Consider the following 16,442-nt stretch of genomic DNA (forward strand, 5'->3'; position numbering starts at 1 on the left):
CCATTTGTCTCCATGGAAGTGTGTTTGCCAGTTATAAGATTAGTCTGCTTGTTGCACTGATGATGTCCCTTTACATGAAGTATTACGCATTGAGGGTCACAAACACAGAATGCAACCCAAGGGAACAGAAGGAAAGGGAGATTGAACAAAAGGATGCATATAAATATTATTTTTTTCCCCTGATCAGGGTATGGGAGCAGTATATTTCAACAAAGGAGAAAACTGCATAGCAGCTGGCAGGCTGTTTGTGGAAGAATCAATCCATGATGAATTTGTTAGAAAAGTGGTAAGATATTCAAGGACTAAAGTTTAAACAGATACTTTTCTATGGCACAAAGAGCCACTATTTTATAGACACTTGCATTTTTTCTAATTTTCAGTTGTTTAAATTCTCATTATTGCTTATGATATGCAATGTTGCTTCTCAGGAACATCTTTATGGGGTTAAAAGGAAGGCACTGAAAGGATATATTTTAAGCACTAATGCACAGATAAGTGACACTGAAGTAGCTATTGTACCTTAAGTAATATTTCATATTTGACTAGGAAAGTAAGATTAAAAAAATTACTGAACTTAGGTCAATGTGATTGAAGATTGCAGTGAAGTTTAAAAAAAGGCATACTGGAAGTGTAGCTAGAATAATACAAAGGTCATTACTAAAAATCCAATAGTCACCACACTGTACCACTGGAAAATTCATTTATCTAGCTCAAGAACAGGAAATTACTGTGGTAACACATTTACCACCATAAAAGCTAACATTTTACATGCCTATCTTAATAGCAGAAAGGAATGAATACATGAAAACAGCATCAAAAACTTTCAGAAGTAAACAGAAATTATTAAACATAAGACACCATACAAAGCCTCATTTTAGAAAGGAAAGAGCATTCCACTTTCTAAGAATCCAGCCTCTTCTCAGAGACAAACTTCGTAGCACAAACAATGAAGCATCCCAAATCACCGGTCACTTAACTATTTGCTGTGTCATGTAACTTCATTTTAATCTGGTAACCCATAGGTGGAAGAAATAAAAAAGATGAAAATTGGTGACCCACTTGATAGATCTACAGATCATGGTCCACAAAATCACAAGGCACATTTGGAAAAGCTGCTGCAATATTGTGAAACTGGAGTAAAAGAAGGAGCCACTCTGGTGTATGGAGGAAGACAAGTACGTAGACCAGGTAAAATACTGTTCAAAGATGTTTGGAACTTTTACACTTCAAATAAAAGCCATCATGGTTGTCTCTGCTGCATTATGTGAAGTAGCAATGTCATGGGAACAGGACCAGGTAAGCCTAAGATGACACTTGAGAACAGGGCTTTCAAGTCTCATATTAAGAGAAGCTGTGCAACTCAGGTGGAACATAGGAAATTGAATCAGAATCTAGTCTATACAGGAATCTTTTGCTCATTTATTCCTGTTGTTTGTGAGGCACTGAGGCCTTTTGTGCAACATCCTTGAACTGTCAAGAACCATATGTATAATTCTATCCATTTAGATCAACAAAACACTAAAGATGACTGAGGAAACTGCGTAAGGCATTTTTATTATTATTATTATTATTATTATTATTATTATTAACCTTTTTTGCTATCTAAAGAATATGTATACTAAGTTTAATGGGAAGGCATGAAGGCAACATTTTCTCATGAATATCTATCCTGTATCAATAATGAAGGAGAAACATCTGCATCAGAAAGCAAAAACATAATGATTGCATCCTCAAATAAAAGGAGAGGGAGATTTGTAGCTATATGAAATCAGTGTAGCAAAGCAAACTGGGAAATCTTATGGAAAAGGGACACAATTACAGAAAATCTCTGAAGTTGATCTTACCCACTCACACTGAAATACGCTCACCAAGGTGTAGCTGACGAGGATCGCTTGTGTATAACACCAGGATAGGTCTTGACTGGCAATGATGAACTAGTTTTTGGATAGGTTCTTGCACCCTTTAGAAATGAACAGTTGTTATGAAGAGGCCCTTTGCCTCAGAATTTTTACTTCAGCCTCCACAAATCTTGGACAAAGTCGCTGCCCATTGCATGTTTTTCCTTGTTTGGGATATACAGATCTTTATGGCTGCAGTCTGTCTTCTTGTTGGGAAACAGGAGAAACAGCGGCCTTTGGACATGCTGTAGCCTTGCCTTCCTGCTGTCAGAGTGCAGGGTCTTCCCCTGCGGAGTCCCCTGGGCTGTGGCAGGCAGAGCTTCTGGCCTGGCAGGGAACAGCACACCTTGCTGCTCTGATCAATACAGGCTATTCTTTTAAACCGTTTTCTGCTGTTTCTCTGGTGCTTACACACATGCGTTTCCATTCATACTTCATTCATATCAATCTTAATATTTTCTGTTACAAGTCTCAACATATCTCTGACCTCAAAGAAAAGAGATGGCCTGGACAATACAAACCACAAAGTATTTTCGCCATGCTTAAATAATGCTCTGTCCTCTGTTTAGGTTTCTTCATGGAACCCACTGTATTCACAGATGTTGAAGACCATATGTATATTGCCCAGGAAGAGTCCTTTGGTCCTGTGATGGTGATTTCTAAATTTAAAAATGGGTATGTTCTCCTCCAATTACTGTTAGAAACTTTATTTTCTCATTTTCACTCTAAGTGTAGAAATGATAGCATACATAGTATGATGTAGTTAAATCTTCTAAGACCAGTCTGAATCTCTAGATCCTCTTCCAGCTAAATTCTAAGAAAATACCCTTTTTCGTGAGAGGTATCCTGCTCCGTGTCAATATAGAACTAATTCTATTAGCAGTGTGTAAAAGGAGAGAATGCAACCCTAAGTGCCAGTTCTTAAATAAGTCTTAGTATTCAGTGAAACATTTTTACTGAAGTTGATGTGGTAATTGCAACAGCTTGATCAAATTACAAAATGTGTATTTTTTTCCATTGGAATCACTTATTTTTCTCTTTGTCACAAAAGACCACATAGCATTGTTGTGTATTGTGTCACGTTGGCACATTACTGTTGCAAATTAAACTCCCTCTGTATGTTTTGTAGACTGCCAGTTTTAACTGCTTTCATTCCAAATCATCATTTTACACACAGATGAGATTAAAACCCTATATAAAAACTTCATATAACTATTTCCAGCAGGTTTCATATTCTGCAGTTTGATAATGCAGTTAAGAACCAGCCACACAGATAACCCTTCCATAAATTTTGTATGGTGATAAGGGACTGTATTGACCTTTTTAAAGTTTTAAATTCTTATGGATTTTTGAAGCTATATGGAGATGAGATGCAAATAGAAAATAGCACTCTGGACACGGCCTGAAAAGTTGTGTCTTGATAGAAGTCTGAATTTCAGCATTTATTCTCCATTGACTTGTAAAGCAGGGTCAAAATTTTAGCAAACTGATTAATAATTTGCTGCCAAGGTCTGCTTTACAACTATTTTTGTATTGCTCTAATCCCCATATTGTACTGTAGCTGAGCAAAGTTGGTATGCGTAGTGCAACTTTTCCTTTGACATTTCTTAGTGTAGATCTTAACCATTGAAATGTAAGCTTACAAGCTTTGCAAGTTTGAAACAAGGGTATGAATTTCCATAAATCTGTCAGATTGACACACAGATTAGTCTTTAATAAGTTGCCTTTAAAAAAGCTAACCAGAGAAGAAAGAGCGTGGGAAAAGGTGCTTCAATGACATTGAAGGCGGAAGGTTGCTAACACTTGTTTATTTTACCTAGTTGCAATTAAATCATTTCTTTCCCTCACAGGGATGTCGATGGAGTGCTGCAACGGGCAAATACCACAGAATATGGCTTAGCTTCAGGAGTTTTCACAAAAGACATAAGCAAAGCTCTCTACATCAGTGAAAAGCTAGAAGCTGGCACAGTTTTTATTAACACATACAACAAAACTGATGTGGCAGCACCATTTGGTGGATTTAAACAGTCTGGCTTTGGGAAAGATTTAGGTAAGTTGTTCTCTCCCTTCCTCATTTCTCAACTGACAGTCCAAATCAATGAAAAAAACACCTTCCCCGTGTACAGTGTATCTAGTAAAACATGATGCAATTCCTACATCTCCTACGTTCCTCCCGTTACAGTAATCTTGTTCCTCTCCCATCCCTACAATATTCCCACCTCAATACCTCCAGTTCAGCCCTTCCTGTACGTTCGCTAACCAATGCTGACAGCACGCAGAATATTCCTCTCCAACTCCTCCCAGAGCAGCCAAATTGCAGCTTGTCCAGAGCTGCGTACAAAATGCTGTCAAGCAGCAAATGTATTGGCCAAAATCTTCTTTCTTTACCCTCAGAAAGAATGCTAAGTTAGGTTTCTCCTCTAAACGTGTTAAAGCATGGGAAACTTTTTTATGCCTTAAAATGTCATCAAATTTTGCTGACAGCCACAGAGAAAGCTGCATTTGAAAAATCTTTTATTTTCAAAACCAGTTTTAAAAAATGTGAAGTCTAATCTGTCAAAGAAACTTCACAAGTCTGGACAGATCAAGCCTTGTGGCAAAGAAAAATGAAAGAAAAAAATTTTTCCGGGACACAACAGATTTTTGCCTTTGGAATCTCTAGCAAGTATCAGACATTTCCTGAAACCAAAATGAGTAATAGCGTCAGGGAAAAAAGATTAACAATTTTTACACAGCTTCTTTACCTAGAAACTTTAACATAGGCAAAACAAAGTTCGTAAACTCAACTATGAGCCCCCGAAGGCCATCTAGACACTGCCACTGCTTCAGTCCCATCCAGGTGGCTGCTTCTTAAATTCCAGCTCCTTTTTCTTTCCACAGCTGTTGTCAAACCAGTTCTGTAAATCTTAGTGGGAGGGTAAATTAATTAGTTTCCATTGTTCCTTAAGGTCTCAAATATTGGCTAAAGCATTTAAGTTTTTTTCTGAATAATATAGTTAAGTCTCTGACAACATTCTCTTATTTAGCTGCTATTCTAACTGGTGAATATTGTGCTTGTACAGGTGAAGAAGCTCTTCATGAATATCTTAGGACCAAGGCTATCACTGTGGAATATTAAATGAAGAGCCTCACTTGGAAAGTAAACTTTCGGCAGAGTTTGAATCTTAATGACTCCATGAAGCACTTAATACCATGCCCAGGATATGCTGTCTGCAGTGCTACAACTGGAAAACAAAACAAAAAAACCAAACCAAAACACCCATTCCATGGATAAGTTTCTATAAACCAGGTCCAAGTTTTAGTATCACTGACAGATAGAAGTATTTGGAAATTAACCTGAAGTTATTTAAATTATACAGCAGCAGCATTTGTTAGCACAATACCCCCAAATAAACCAACAACATGGTTTGGTTTATTTTTTTAAATACAACTAAAGAATGAGTTCTCACATGCCTACTTCTTATTTGTGTGAACATAATATTTACATGATCATTTTAAATCCTTAGTTATTAGGTTTCTCTTAAAGTTGAACTAAAATATACTGATGATGCCATTTTTGCTATAAACCAGTTCAAGCTTTACAGTAGCAATTCAACATTCTGCTCTGGTGATCCTTCAGCAGTACAGAAAACCTTTGTGCCATAATAAGTAAATCAATGCAAGAAAGTGCACTTACTATGATCTTTGTATAGTACATACAGAGTTCAACATTGGTGTTAAACTATGCATATCAAGCTAAAGTTACGGAAAATATTTTCTATCTTTTTGTTGATATGGAATGTGTGATCTGCCTGCAATTTGGAAGGTGGTTACATTAACAGATTAAAATCACTTTTTGTGTCTGTGCAGACGGACTGTTCTCACTGTTTTATAGAGCATTATTACGTTGTATTTCACAGGTGTTTTTTTTTTAAATTTACAGGAAAATCTCTTGTAAAATGGCTGAGTTAAGATGTTGGCTTTCAAAATTTCTTCAGTTTGAAGAGAAGTTTTCCATAGATTGAGACCTTATCTAACAAACAAAGCCAAATTCAGACCACATGCTCTTCTTAGACTACAACTCTACCCAAAGCTTTATCTGGTCTGTGGGCTGCCATTAAAAATAGCAGTCCCATTCTTTGATTCCCATCCTTCCCATTCCCTAAAACATTTTGTGGTTTTATCAGTTAATCCCAGTAAATTCCAGTAAATCATGCCCCCTTCTATTTCTAAAAAGACAGACCAGAATATTTGCCTTTTCTTATCACAAATATTAAAGAAGCAGATCTTAAAAGAAAACTATAGATTTAAGTATGAGATACAAAAAAATTCTGTAAATAACTGCAGGTTTCAAGTCATGACATTTAATATTTGAGTAAATACAATATAGAAACTTTTCTTTTAATGGTATAGAAAATACAAAGTTCCTTTAAGAAACAAACGACGACATCCAGGAGCATGACAGATGCTTCTGAAATGCAAACTGATCTGCGAAGTAAATACAACAGCCCAAACCATTGTACTTGATCAATCTGAGGTAAGTATGAATGAGACATACTTTCACTGATTTTGGTTTCACAAATGTTTCAAGCTAACCTAAATACAGAACAACTGAAAATTCACTTTTTTATTCTTCTGGCAGTGACAGTTGTTAACAAAATGGAGAGGACATAAACATGGCAGGGAAAGTGGGAGATGTAAAGCATAGCTTAAAGCGACTGTAACACCAGAGAGGCAGACTTGACTGTTTAAGTACCATGGGTATCTGCACTGCAGCCACAAACGTTCCAGCTATGAGTTAGTAACCTACCTGCAATGCTACAGAGCTCAATGCAGGCAGACAGGATAAATAATCCTTTGCTGAACACTCTCTTGAGTCGTGGCTGTCCTTACCCGTGCCAGCTCATCTGTCACTGCGTTAGTGTTCAACAGTCATTGTCATGAATGCAATGTAGACAAACTTCTAATGTACTTTCAGATAATGTTTAATATTGAAGATATTGTACATAACACTTCACAGGATATGGAATATAAAAACAAAGCTTTTTTTCCTAGTTAACTCTTTCCTGCCCTTGAAGCAAAAACAACTTCTAGCACACTACAAAAATCTTTCTCCAACTAAGCAAGAGAACAAGAATTTTAACTTAACTAGTTCAGTGGCCCAAATGCTTTCTTAGTCTAACCTACAATGAAGTTCATTTCCATATTGTTTGATGAATAAAACCGTACTTAATTCTTCAGAAATCCAGTTTGCCTCAGTCATGAGTGGATCCTGAATTCTCCACCATGTAAACTATAGCATTTCACATGATCCTGAGGGATGCTACTTTGGGAGAGAAGGTGGTTTTACAGGCCAAGTCCTCAAAGTAATAAAATGCAATTAGATTTGAAGTAAAATAAAAATGGATTTACTCATTCACTTTGCTGTCCAAAATTTCTATTTTGCCCTTTTCTCCCTTTTGTTTAGGAAACTTAATGTTGTCTATTGTCACTTCATCAGTTGTACAGTCATCTTCAGATTCCGAGTCATCTTCTGAAGTTAGTATCTCTTCATCTGTATCGGAATCACTCAGTTCAACTACGGCCACATTCTGAAAAAAGACCCTTAGTTAACACATTATACATTTCTATACCACTTCTATCACTTGAGTAAAACATAAAGCAAACACATGAAACAGCCTACTATCATAAGAAAACCACAACCACAATTAGAAAGACTTCTGGGTTCTCCTAGGATTATGACAAATATAATTCATGGACATATTCCTAAATATTTAAATTGTAATTTATGTTGCCCTATAGCAAATATAAGGCTATTTATACATCATCAGAGACATAAGTAGATAGCTGAACTCAGGTAGTCTAAATCAGATATTTAAAGTGATGAGCAGGAGGCATGAAAACTAATTTGCAGTAAAGAATTCAAATGAAACCATTTAGTGTACAAGGGGTCGTGATATATATACAAACGTGTTTATATATTTATTAATATAGTTCATATTTTATAACCTAGTAGTGTTCATGGTATTACAGCTACTGTAAAATAGCAAGCAGTTTAAACCACCAGGATATTTTTTGAAGCAAAAATGATTGTGTATTTCCATACGCACAGCCATGATTTTTGAGGTCTGTTTTTCTCTCTGAAAACATCTGTCTTAAACTGATAATCCTCACCTCAAAAACTTCCTGTATGCTGCAAAGCAAAGTACAGGAATTTGAGACACAAATAAATTTCTTCAGTGATTTGCAAATAGCAATCACGAGGTGTCCTAGCTTGTTTATTAGAAAGCAAAGACACTTAGACAGTGTCACATGAAAAATCTTTTTAAAATCCTGTCCTAGTTGCCCATTCCACTTCAGCATATTAAAACAAACAATTTTCATGATCCACTTTGTTTTCTCACTATTTATTTGGAATTCTTCAGCATGTACCAGCACTGGACAACCTATCACATGTAGGCTGGATACAATCTACAAGAACTCTGAATCCAGCCAGTGGCCAATAAATTATTCTGACAGCTCATGCGCCAAACCCTGGGCTGCCTTATTTCCACCTTTTATCTTGTGGGTCTGCAGGCCAGAAGGCACTTTGTCTGGGACATGCACATATCACATCATCTTTATATTAAAAATTTTCTTACATGAACATGTGGCTGCAGCACTTCAGTTAAAAACAGATAGAAAACATTGACGTGAATGTATATAAATAGACAAATACCAGCCATAAAGTATGACAACACCACCAATAACTTTTCCAAACCGAAGACCTATAGCCAGTCCTAAAAATACCTACAAAGCACAGCTGAAAACTAGTTATTACTCTTGCACTGAAGCTTTCTGTTATGGCTTACTACACCTTACACTGTCCAGTTTCTAAACCAAATTACCCACAAGACATTTAAAATACAATTTATGACTTACTTTTGATTCAGAGTTGCTGATTCAAAAGTATATCTTATTCTGGCCTTAAACTACTTCATCGCCAGTCATTAGATTCTGCAAGTACGAAAACCAAGTAGTAAGTTTTAACCAAATAAGCATTTTTATTACATCTATGTTTTGAATTTGCAGATCGCAGACTAAAATGGTAAAGACTTAGCCTTATCTATCAAATTAGCTCATTCTAAGATCAGAGAATTATTTTAATCACATCTAAATTTACTTTATAAAATAAAAAATAAAGTATTTACCATTTCTATAACTTTTTCTGTTGCACTGTCTAGATTTTCAATATCAAACTGATGAGCTGGTGCTGTTACCATTTTTCTTCTTAGCTCATCATTTGCATGGGCCATTTGTGGTAAAAAGCTCTGTACTCGGTCCAAAACTGAAAAGGAAATAATTATCACATGTATATATACAAACAGATGTACATGAATTTATACATTTATACCTCAGAAATCTGAGCATTTAAACAGAGTCCATTTCAACTGTAATTTCCAGCTGTCTGCCATATCTAAGAGGTTTTAATAGGAAGATTTATTATAGTATTCAATTTCCTAAGACATCAACAGCAAAAAGCTATTGAATCTATTGGTCAGCATGTGGTGCAGGAAGAAATCACTTCAACAATTCCATTCGGATTCTTAAAACAAAATGTAACTACTTTACACAAAACTTGCTTGTAAATTCCATGGTTTTAAATACATGTTGAGTGCCATCTTGAGAAACTTCCACGTCAGTACTATCTCCAGTGGAAATATAATTATGTTCCCTTTTCCTCCCTGTTAAAGTATAGACTGAAAGTCTCAAAGAGGGAAAAAATAGCTGTAGCACTTATGCCATAGATGTCATGCTACACTAAAGAAAGTTCAACATCATTATCAAAAGGGGCTCTGAAATTAAGATGGTGGAAGAGAGACGATGCTCTAGGTTGAAGTATAAAGCACTTATCCTCTACAGAAACATCCCTCTAACCTCAGTGGGACTTCCCAACAATTTTAAGATAATCAGTGTCATTAGGAGAATCACACTCACTTCCCTTCCATGGAGGAAGGGAATATCTTCACCTGCCTCCAGAGTTTCTTCAAATAATCTTTGCTCCGCACATGCAGGTGAGCCAATCACTAGTTTTCATTCTCCGTTAAGTCAGAGGTACTATTCTGAGGGAGCTCCACGAAGTCTAACAGGTATAATCTACCTCTGAAACACTGTCAGCATCTTTGTAGAGACTTTTATCCAAAACTGAACTTGATAGAACTTCTTTTTTCTATTACTTTTTTAAATCTCAGCTCAATCACAAAATAAAAATGTAATAATTTGACAGGAGTTAATTTTAAATTAAATGCTTTTATACACCAAATATTTTATCCTGATAAATTACTTCTGAAAAGAGATAAGAGGGCCAGAACAGCATAAAAGCAACAACTCTACACTGGAAAATAACAATCCAAGACTAAAGAACTCTGGTATATTTTCATGAAGAGAAAAACCCCCAAAGATATACCACTTTTAAAGAATAACAATTTTTACACTATGTCCTCTTATGCACGCAGTTACACTGAAGAGAATGCTAGGAATCTATATGTAGCTTTGACTAAGAAAGAACATAGCTTGATTAAAGGAAAAAAGTTTTCTTAATGCATCCAAATTAATTTGTTGTGAATGAATGATTGTATGATCTGGCTTAATAATCTTGCCAGCACATTTATTAAATATAAAGTTCTGAAAGTGATCTTCATAACTTGCATCAATTTGAAAGTAGCCAACTAAATGAAGACCAAAGGTACAACCTGGCAAATTCACTACAACCAGACAGTGGGAATATTTCTGCAAGGTGAACTTAGTCCCTAAAACTTAAGAGCTGTAATGCCCAACATCACACAAGCTAGTTTTGCAGAAGCAGCAGTTACATGATTAACCTGTGGGACATGCAACTGCAATGGAGGACCTAACACCAGAAGAAACAGAACACAAGTTTCTTCCTTTACTAAGGATGCAAGAAAAGCACTGGAGCAAAACTAAGTGATGTCAAAGATGTTACCTACTACTTGACACTGTTCCAATAACAAAGATATACTTACCATTACTCCTTGGCATCCTAACTGTCTGTAAAGTTGTGGCCTTCTTGCTGCTACATTTTGAACTAATCAACAAAGTTTCTTCCAGTCCTGGAAACAAACAAGTATCTGAATGTTTACCGATGTCAACGGCAAATGTCACATTTTAACTGTGAGGCTCTCTTCTTGCTGCTAGTTTCCCACCTTTCTACAACAAGACTAAACATGAGGATTCAACTGTCTCTGCCTCCTGGAATTCCAGTTTGCTTTCCTGCAAATACTGTTTCTTGACATCTGTGTGAGGTGGGTTACCTCAGTATTTCTGTACATAACAGACAGTGAATGTTTAGAACTTGCTGTCACAAGAGGCTGTAAAAGCAGCCAGATCAACAGATTCAATGCAGAATTAGACAAATTCAGGGCAGGAGAGTCATACAATTATGAAATTACAAATTACAAAATTACAACTATAAAAATGAGGAGCGCACAGTGCTTCAACTAACAAGTTCTCTGTAATTATCATCTGCTATTGCAGTTGATGGGAGACATAATACTGGGCTATATCAACCATTGGTCTGATCCAGCAGGTCATTTCTTACAGGCTCCCACTGTGTTGAGTCCTTCATCAAAGATTTATTTAGGACAGATATCAACACACAGAGAAACTATCTGCAATATCCCACAGCAAAACATAATGAGGTAAGAGCTAATGCATGCTAGTTAAGACTGATTTAGATCCCTTCCCTCACGCATGTGACTGCAGTGGCAATCAATGAAAGCAGGCCACAAATAGTGGTGCTAATGACCTAAAGAAGTATTTTCATGAGTAGGATCATAAAATCCAAACGATGCAGGGAAACTCTACGTTAATTAGAGAAGTTCTTACGACCACCAACACAGCCATCAGCCTTTTATCATTAAGTCAAATGAAGCTTTATTTCTTTTTAACTTTTTTTATCCTCATAGAAATGTTGTTACGAATGTAGATACTAGTTTACCGTGGGGTTTTCCCCTGCATTTACTTCGTATTATCTTAGCAGTGCCCGGAACAACGGTAGTTCTTCAAAACACGCGAGATTTAATAAAAAAATGAAGTACTAGCAGCCAGGTGGGCTGAAAAGCCCCCTCCCTCGGGCAGCCCGGGAACTGGCCAAGTCAACCCCCCCGCTCCCCGGCTCGCCCTTCCCCAACCTCCCGGCCCGGGGGGCGGCCGGGCTGTGGCCCCCATCGCCGGTCCCGGCGCCCGGCCAAAACCGGGGCGGGACGCCCAGCTCAGCTTGGAGAGCGGCGCCGCACCTCTCGGCGGCGGGGCTCCCCCCCCAAGGGGCCGCTCACCTCCGCGGCGCCCCACGGCCAGCAGCTCCCGAGAGGCGGCCGGGCCAGCCGCTCCGCCGTCCCCCGCCATGCGCCGACCGAACCGGAAGTGGCTCCGGGCCGGCCGCTCGCCCCGCCGCAACCGGCGCGGCGCAGCGCCCCCTGGAGGGCGGGAGGTGCAGAGCCTACACTCATGTAAACGTGGGGTTCGCGATGCAGAAAGGAAAGTAATGGACGTTACATAGAAAAAATGAAAATATTTTAAAATCTATAGGAAACGATTTGGCATGAAAAGTCCATCCCTTGGAGGAGAGAGTACAAAGCCAAGCTGCAAGCAGGTAACATTACTTGAACGCCTGCCAGCAGCTGCTCTTCTTTGAAAACTTTCCCATTTTCATAGTCAGAATTTGACAAATGCACCTAAAAATAAATTTCAGACCCCGAGGGAATTTTAATTATCTTTCGGAAAATAAACATATCACCATCAAGTTCAGTTGACACTGGCCAACCTGTAATTCAAGATTTGTTCTGCAGTTTCTGTCCCTATCTGTTTATAATCTAGACAATGTGAAAACTGTAGAAAGAAAACTGAATGGTTCATAAGACACAGAACGGGAAGTCCAAGCCAAAGATGAGAAAAAAAGTAGTAATCAGGTAACTGCTGTTTATATGCCCTCATTGCAAAGAACACAAGGGGAACAAAAACAATCGAAAACAACCAACAAACACAAAAAACCCAAAACCCACCCACGTCCCAGTACCTTAGACTTAACAAACACAAAGGAGCAAGATGCAAACCTTCTGCAAGGCCTGAAGCAAGAGACCACGTTGCTGTTTTCCTGTCAGACTGGCCCAAACAAGCATCCTCTCCCACTTTCCCAGGCCACCTGCAACACTAGCTGCGTTCCAACTGAATTTGCTACCTGCTCTGTACCTTTCTACTCAACTGTGCTCCAGAATTTCAGTTTAAAAAAAAATAAATCCTGCTTTGATGACTGAAAAATCTCAAGGACTAAGGTTTTATGCCTTGGGCCACAAAAAATATGAGTCTTTCTGCAATTGCACACAGCCCAAAATAACAGTGTGTGAACCTCAAATACTATACTTAATCCATGGGTATTATGTGATTTCAGTGGACAAGGGATATAATACTGTCAAGGAACCCATAATAGGGAGCGGTGAAATGATTGCCTCAGATCACCAGACAGGCAATTAGAAAAGCCAAAAGTAGCACCCTCAGGTGCTATTACCAAACCTCAGGTTTATAGTCTAACCTGTTGGCACCAGAGACTGATGCGATCTTTATCTGATTTGCAAGGTGGCCCAACTACATATCCACACTGTGTAACACGTGAGCACACACAGGGCATGGATATATATGGTTGCTACTAGGGTAGGAGGACAACAGCATTGATTGCCCAAATTCCCAATAAATTCAGGCTTGAGACAGCATTCACCACTGAATTAAGAGCTCTGAGGTTTGGGCTGCTTTGTTCATTTAATGCAGTACCGCCTCAGAGTTCAAGATGATGCTGTATATTTCACTATTGTGGTGCAGATTTTTTTTGGCCCCAGTCCTGCAAATATATTATCCTGTGCTTAAGTTTCTGCTTTTCCACACATACCCGCAGCAGCTAGCTCCGGTTTATGGCAGACACTTGGTGACTTGCCCATCTTTTGTTCTGTCTACAGAAAGGAAAAGAGATGCTGTAGACTTGGTTGCTGTCGCCATCGTTAAATCCTAGTTCTCTTTTCTGCCTCGTTCTTCCCTTTCATCTTCCACTTAAGGTATCCTCACCACTTCGATGTGTCAAGTAACGATCAAGGAAATAATATTCGTATTGATAATAACAGCCCAAATTTAGCTGGCTTGCTATTTTAATGTCTTAATATAAAATGTATCTCAAAACGAGAGTTTCGAGGATCCATTAAGAGGGCCCAGCAAGTCTTTAACTACCTATTTAGTTTAACACAGGCAGCTGATTTCAAGGGAGTTACTCACAGACTTACATTTAAGCACTCGGTGTTGCATGCAGGGTATACAGACTAGCTGGGCAAGAACAAGAATATTTCAACTGACCCAAATACTTAAAAAAAAAAAAAAAAAGGATTTCTGAGAAAGCTATTTTTAGCCAAGCTGCAGGAAAGAACAAAAATGTCTTAGTAGCTGACATTCTGGAGTCAGTACAAAACGCTGACTCTTGTGCTACGTCGCCAAGAAAGCTTCTGCAAGTGGAAGCAGAGGCACCGTCACCGCCTGCCAGGAGAGTAGTGCCTTTGCCGCTTGCCCCTCTTCCCAGCCTTTTGTTTTCCCAGGCTGCGGAGCATCAGCCGGGCAGTTGCGGAGGGAGCGCGGCGGGGGCCCGGCCTCGCACCGTGCAGACAACACGCAGCGAGAAGGGGAAGCCCGCGGGTCCCCTCAGCGTAGGCGGCGGCAGCGGGCTGACAGACGGCCGGAGCTCGCTCGGGGGAGCGGGGCCGGGCTGTGAGCGCTGGCGGGCTCGATCCCTCCCGCCGCGCCCCTCCGCGCCCCGTCCCGTCCCGTCCTCTCCCCTCAGCAGAGCGGAGCGACGGTTGGCGGCGGCTCGCGACCCTTGCGCTCGGCCCCTCCCCCGCCCGCCGGCGGGTCAGAGCGGCCGGTGGCGGCGGCGGCGGCTGCTGCTGCGCATCGCGGGCCACATCATCGCGGGGGCTGCCCGCCCTCCAGCTGCTTCCGCGCCTGCTCAGTGGCGGCGGCGCTCACCTAGCCCCGGAGCTGTCACCGCCGCCGGGCTGGTCTCTCCCCGCCCGCCGCCTCTCCGCCGCAGCGATGGAGCGGGACCCCGGGCCGCTGCCGGCATCGCCCTCGCCCAGGTGAGGGGAAGGCGCGGCCCGAGGGGGCGGGAGGGGGCCGTCAGAGAGGGGATAGGGGCCGGGGCGGGTAGGCGACCTGCCGCCCCGGGGCGAGGGAGGCGGCGTGGGCCGCGGGAGGCGGCGGGCGGGAAAGTTTCCTCACGAGTGGGGGAGCTGCCAGGCGCCGCCCTGCCGGCGCTGCGCCCCCCGGGGGCAATGCCCCCGCCCCACCCCAAATGCCAGGGGGCACGCGGGGCCGCCCGCCCTCCTCCCACGCGCGGTGCCGGCCCCGGGCGGCGTCCCTCGTGTGCGGTGGGGCTCGCCCTGTCCCGTCCCCCGTACTCCGGGCCCTGAGACCGCCGCCCGCCCTCGCAGCCTCCTTCTGCGCCCTCCTTCCACCCGCATCCCGCACCCTGCAGCCGCCCACCCGGCACCAGGGCAGGCTCCTCTCGTCGCCGGTCTGCCCGAGTGTCCTGCGTCCGGCCCACGGATGCTGAAGGGCGTAAGGCCGCCCGCGCCCCGGTACCCTGCGTTCTTCAAACCCCCGCAGCTCTTTTCATCATGTGTTCATAATTATGCACTGCTCCAGGTAGCCCGGACAATGAACCTTTTCTTTGGTTTCTCTATACATGTACAAGATCTGCCCAACATTTCCAGTGGCCCTTATTCTCTGGCACTCTGTACATTCCTGTGTGCTTGCATTTCTGTTCCCACCCTTGCATCTATAAAAATATGCCAGAATCTGCCACCGCAGATGCAGTTGCTAGACAAGCATAGAACCTGTAACCTGAACAGTGTACATATAGACCTGAATGATCATCTATTTCTGTTTACAAGTATTGTAATTAACATGTGATGGTACATTTATGCTCTTTCCATACTTTCCTGTCAAAACATAGGAGCTTTCTACTTTCTACTCTGTCGTTAATTTTCAGTTAAGTTCAAATTGTGGCTGTGCCTCTTTAATTTCAGTGAATATTGTAATTCTCCCCACCCCGCTGTCCGGGATGCAGTTGTGTGTCTTCTTCACTCACTTTTGATCCTATATTATAGACCACAGTACATTAGCCAGGCTCCGATAAATGGAATATACACAATTAAATAATTGTTTAGTTTTAGTGTCAGGAACAAAACATAAATACTTGGGAAGAAAACCTGCTCATATATTTTTTCTAGGTAGAGTACTAGCAGACTTTAGCAGACATCCTAAGTTATCCTCACTTTACCAGTTCAGTAATTCTGGTAAAAAGACGAAAGCAGGTGGGAAGACCTGTTTTGGCAGCATTCCCTACTGCCACATATACTGCCTTAAAGACATTGTGAAACTGGAACCATAAATACTACTACAGTATGACTGGTAGACACTTCAGAAGTAAAAATAACAGTGTATCATTTTCCTTTCAAATACCTTAGGATATTA

At 40.8% G+C, this 16,442-nt stretch overlaps 3 protein-coding genes across 5 annotated transcripts in view; 2 read left to right on the forward strand and 1 right to left on the reverse strand.

Annotated features, from left to right (window-relative positions):
- The window catches only part of ALDH1L2 (aldehyde dehydrogenase 1 family member L2), a 34,287-nt gene extending 28,955 nt beyond the window's left edge, over positions 1 to 5,332 (forward strand). For both annotated transcript variants that reach the window (XM_054846511.1, XM_054846501.1), the window contains exons 19-23: positions 188 to 286; positions 1,023 to 1,188; positions 2,468 to 2,573; positions 3,749 to 3,948; positions 4,961 to 5,332. In XM_054846511.1, coding sequence (XP_054702486.1) covers positions 188 to 286; positions 1,023 to 1,188; positions 2,468 to 2,573; positions 3,749 to 3,948; positions 4,961 to 5,016 — 627 coding nt within the window. In that variant the 3' untranslated portion in view covers positions 5,017 to 5,332. The remainder of the gene's footprint in view (positions 1 to 187; positions 287 to 1,022; positions 1,189 to 2,467; positions 2,574 to 3,748; positions 3,949 to 4,960) is intronic.
- An 887-nt stretch (positions 5,333 to 6,219) lies between these two features.
- On the reverse strand, positions 6,220 to 12,314 carry NOPCHAP1 (NOP protein chaperone 1). 2 transcript variants are annotated; one of them, XM_054846560.1, is made up of 4 exons: positions 12,212 to 12,314; positions 10,901 to 10,987; positions 9,068 to 9,204; positions 6,220 to 7,468 (listed from the first exon to the last, which is right to left on the reverse strand). In XM_054846560.1, the coding sequence occupies exons 1-4, from the start codon at positions 12,279 to 12,281 to the stop codon at positions 7,286 to 7,288; spliced, it is 477 nt and encodes a 158-aa protein (XP_054702535.1). In that variant the 5' UTR covers positions 12,282 to 12,314; the 3' UTR covers positions 6,220 to 7,285. The 2 variants fall into 2 exon arrangements, with proteins under 2 accessions (XP_054702535.1, XP_054702528.1); XM_054846553.1 differs by having other exon boundaries at positions 12,173 to 12,281.
- A 2,137-nt stretch (positions 12,315 to 14,451) lies between these two features.
- The window catches only part of SLC41A2 (solute carrier family 41 member 2), a 61,997-nt gene continuing 60,006 nt past the window's right edge, over positions 14,452 to 16,442 (forward strand). The window contains exon 1 of the mRNA XM_054846545.1: positions 14,452 to 15,043. The gene's annotated coding sequence lies outside the window, so the exon portion shown is untranslated. The remainder of the gene's footprint in view (positions 15,044 to 16,442) is intronic.

Source organism: Grus americana, chromosome 1, assembly GCF_028858705.1.
Source record: "Grus americana isolate bGruAme1 chromosome 1, bGruAme1.mat, whole genome shotgun sequence".
Lineage (NCBI taxonomy): Eukaryota > Metazoa > Chordata > Aves > Gruiformes > Gruidae > Grus > Grus americana.